The sequence below is a fragment of the Ursus maritimus genome, unplaced genomic scaffold (assembly GCF_017311325.1).
Source record: "Ursus maritimus isolate PB19 unplaced genomic scaffold, ASM1731132v1 scaffold_19, whole genome shotgun sequence".
NCBI lineage: Eukaryota > Metazoa > Chordata > Mammalia > Carnivora > Ursidae > Ursus > Ursus maritimus.
Window position 1 is genome coordinate 14499115 of NW_024424341.1, and position 2209 is coordinate 14501323.

The 2209-nt window shown below is 65.8% G+C and overlaps 1 protein-coding gene across 1 annotated transcript in view; it reads right to left on the bottom strand.

Moving 5' to 3' along the window:
- The window catches only part of DOK4 (docking protein 4), an 8824-nt gene extending 6851 nt beyond the window's left edge, over window positions 1-1973 (bottom strand). The window contains exon 1 of the mRNA XM_040633355.1: window positions 1741-1973. Coding sequence (XP_040489289.1) covers window positions 1741-1806 — 66 coding nt within the window. The 5' untranslated portion in view covers window positions 1807-1973. The remainder of the gene's footprint in view (window positions 1-1740) is intronic.
- Between the last annotated feature and the right edge of the window lie 236 nt (window positions 1974-2209).

The following is a 2209-nucleotide window of genomic DNA, read 5'->3' on the forward strand; positions in this document are numbered from 1 at the left end:
TCATGGTCTTTGATCACCGCCTCAGAACCAGAAACACTCCCGCTCTGCTACAGCTCTGCTGGAGGAAGGCCCTGGCGGGTAGAAGGGTCTGCTCCCCATCTCTCTCAGCCCCTCCCAGCTCACCTTTGTGAGCTGAGACAAGAAGGGCAGCCCTGGGACAAGAATGGCTGGGTGACTGAGCCCCTCACATCAGACCTGCAGGGGGAAGCTGAATCCCCCAGGGAAGGCCTCCCAGCCCCTCCTCTGCCTGTGCCCACCTGTAGGCCACCTGGTTCCCAGGTCTCCTCCTGGCACAGGTCCGTTACTGAGGCCAAGTGGCTGCCTCAAGGGGCTTGCCTTTCTGGTAAGCTCTGCCCTGCACAGTTGGCCCAGGTGGCCCCCGGGGACCGGCTAGACCCAAGCGCACAGGAATGAGGAGCCATACTAGAAGCTGGGCCCCTACTCCCTTGCCCCCTCCCCCCGCCCCCCTCAGCTTCAGCTTCTCCCCTTGTTCTGTGCTCCAAGTGGGCTCCATCCCTCTCTCCGCACAGCAGCAAGGTGGCTGATGCCCACCAGGGCCGGTGTGCTGGGCTGGAACCCAGGCTGGGATACAAATTCAAATCCAGCTAAGCCTCCTGATATGCGCACAGCTCCGCCGCTGCACTCCGCCTGGACAGAACAACCCCACAGGGGCCACAGGGCCACAGAAGGGGAGGAGGGGCAAGAACCACCCCTCTCCAAGGCCAGCCCCGTTCAGGCTGGTATCCAGGCAGGGAAGCCATATCAGAGCCCTATTCCTCCCCCACCCCACTCAGGCTGAGCCAGGAAGCCTTGAGCAGTCTGATCCCACCCCACCCCCATCAGAGCAATGGGGGAGGGGAGGAAGAGAGAGACAGGAGACCCCGGGGAAACACAGACTCGGGCCACGGAGGGTTCCCTTCCCCCCCGGAGAGGGTGCGGCCACCAAGACCCCTCACTGGGGGTGGGGGAGGGTCAGCAGGGGAATGGAGGCAGCTCTTGGACAGCCTCACCAAGATCATTAAGTTGGTCCCTGAAGCCCCTGCTCAGGCCCTCTGGGGAGGCGGCGGAGGCCGTCCTCACCAGGAGCCGGTGGGAGGTGGGTCTGAGGCCTCATCCCCTCAGACCGCTGAGCCCCCAGTTGTGGGCCAAGCAACCCCACAAGCGCCACCGCCAACAACTCGGAGGAAAGCAGCCTGTCCCAGAGCCACAGACCATCCTGCCCTAAGTTCCATTCATAAACCACATAAATACCAGCTTCTGCGCCCTCCGCGCCCTCCCACCACTGCCCTGCCCCACGGCCGAGAGCTCCCCTTTCCCAGCACTTCCCGGGCAGTGAAAGCAGTAACCAAAATAAATACACAAGGAGCCGCACACGGAGAGCCACGGGCAGCTGGGGGGACGAGGGACTTAAAAGAAAAGAGGCCAGGAGAGGGGAGGGGAGAAGCGGGGAGGCGAGGAGGCCGCGGCCAGGGGGCGGCGAGGGGAAGCGAGAGGTGGGTCCCCGGCTGCGCCGCGGCCCCGCAGCGCCAGCCGCTCCCGCCGCCGGCCGGGCCACAACTTCAACAATGGCAGGGGCCCCGCGGCCGGGACGGCGACCAGCTGGGGCGGGGGCGCAGGCGGCACATGCCGGGCGGCCGCCGGCCACAAGCCTCGAGCCCGTGGGAGCACGACGCCGGCCCCACGGGCACCCGCGCCCCGGCCCCCCGGGCTCCCGGCCAGGCCCCCCGCACGGTGGCTCACCCCCAGCTTCCTGCTCTTCATCTTCACGTAGCCTTGCTTGACGATGTCATTGAAATTGGTCGCCATGGTCTCCCCCCACCCGGGCTCCGGGGCGCCACCGGGCCGGGCTGCCCAGGTGGCCGGGGGTTCGGATCCTCCTATCACCTGTTCCAGACGCTCCGTCGGCGGGGCCGGCGGCCACTCCTCACCTCGCCCGCCTCAGCATTGTTCTAGCAGCTCCTCGGCCCGGCGCCTGCTGCAAATAAAAATGACAGGGAGATTAGACAGTGACATCTTTCTCTTCCCCTGGCTGTCTCGCTCTTTTTTCCTTCCTCTTGCCACACTCCTCCCTCCCTGCCTCCGCCCGCCCTCCTTCCTTCCCTTCCCTCCCCACCCCGGGACGGCAGAACCATTCAGGAAAACCGAGGTGGAGGCAGCGGGGAGGAAAATGGTCCAGCCCAGTCCCCTCCCTCAAGGCTGGGGCTGGAGG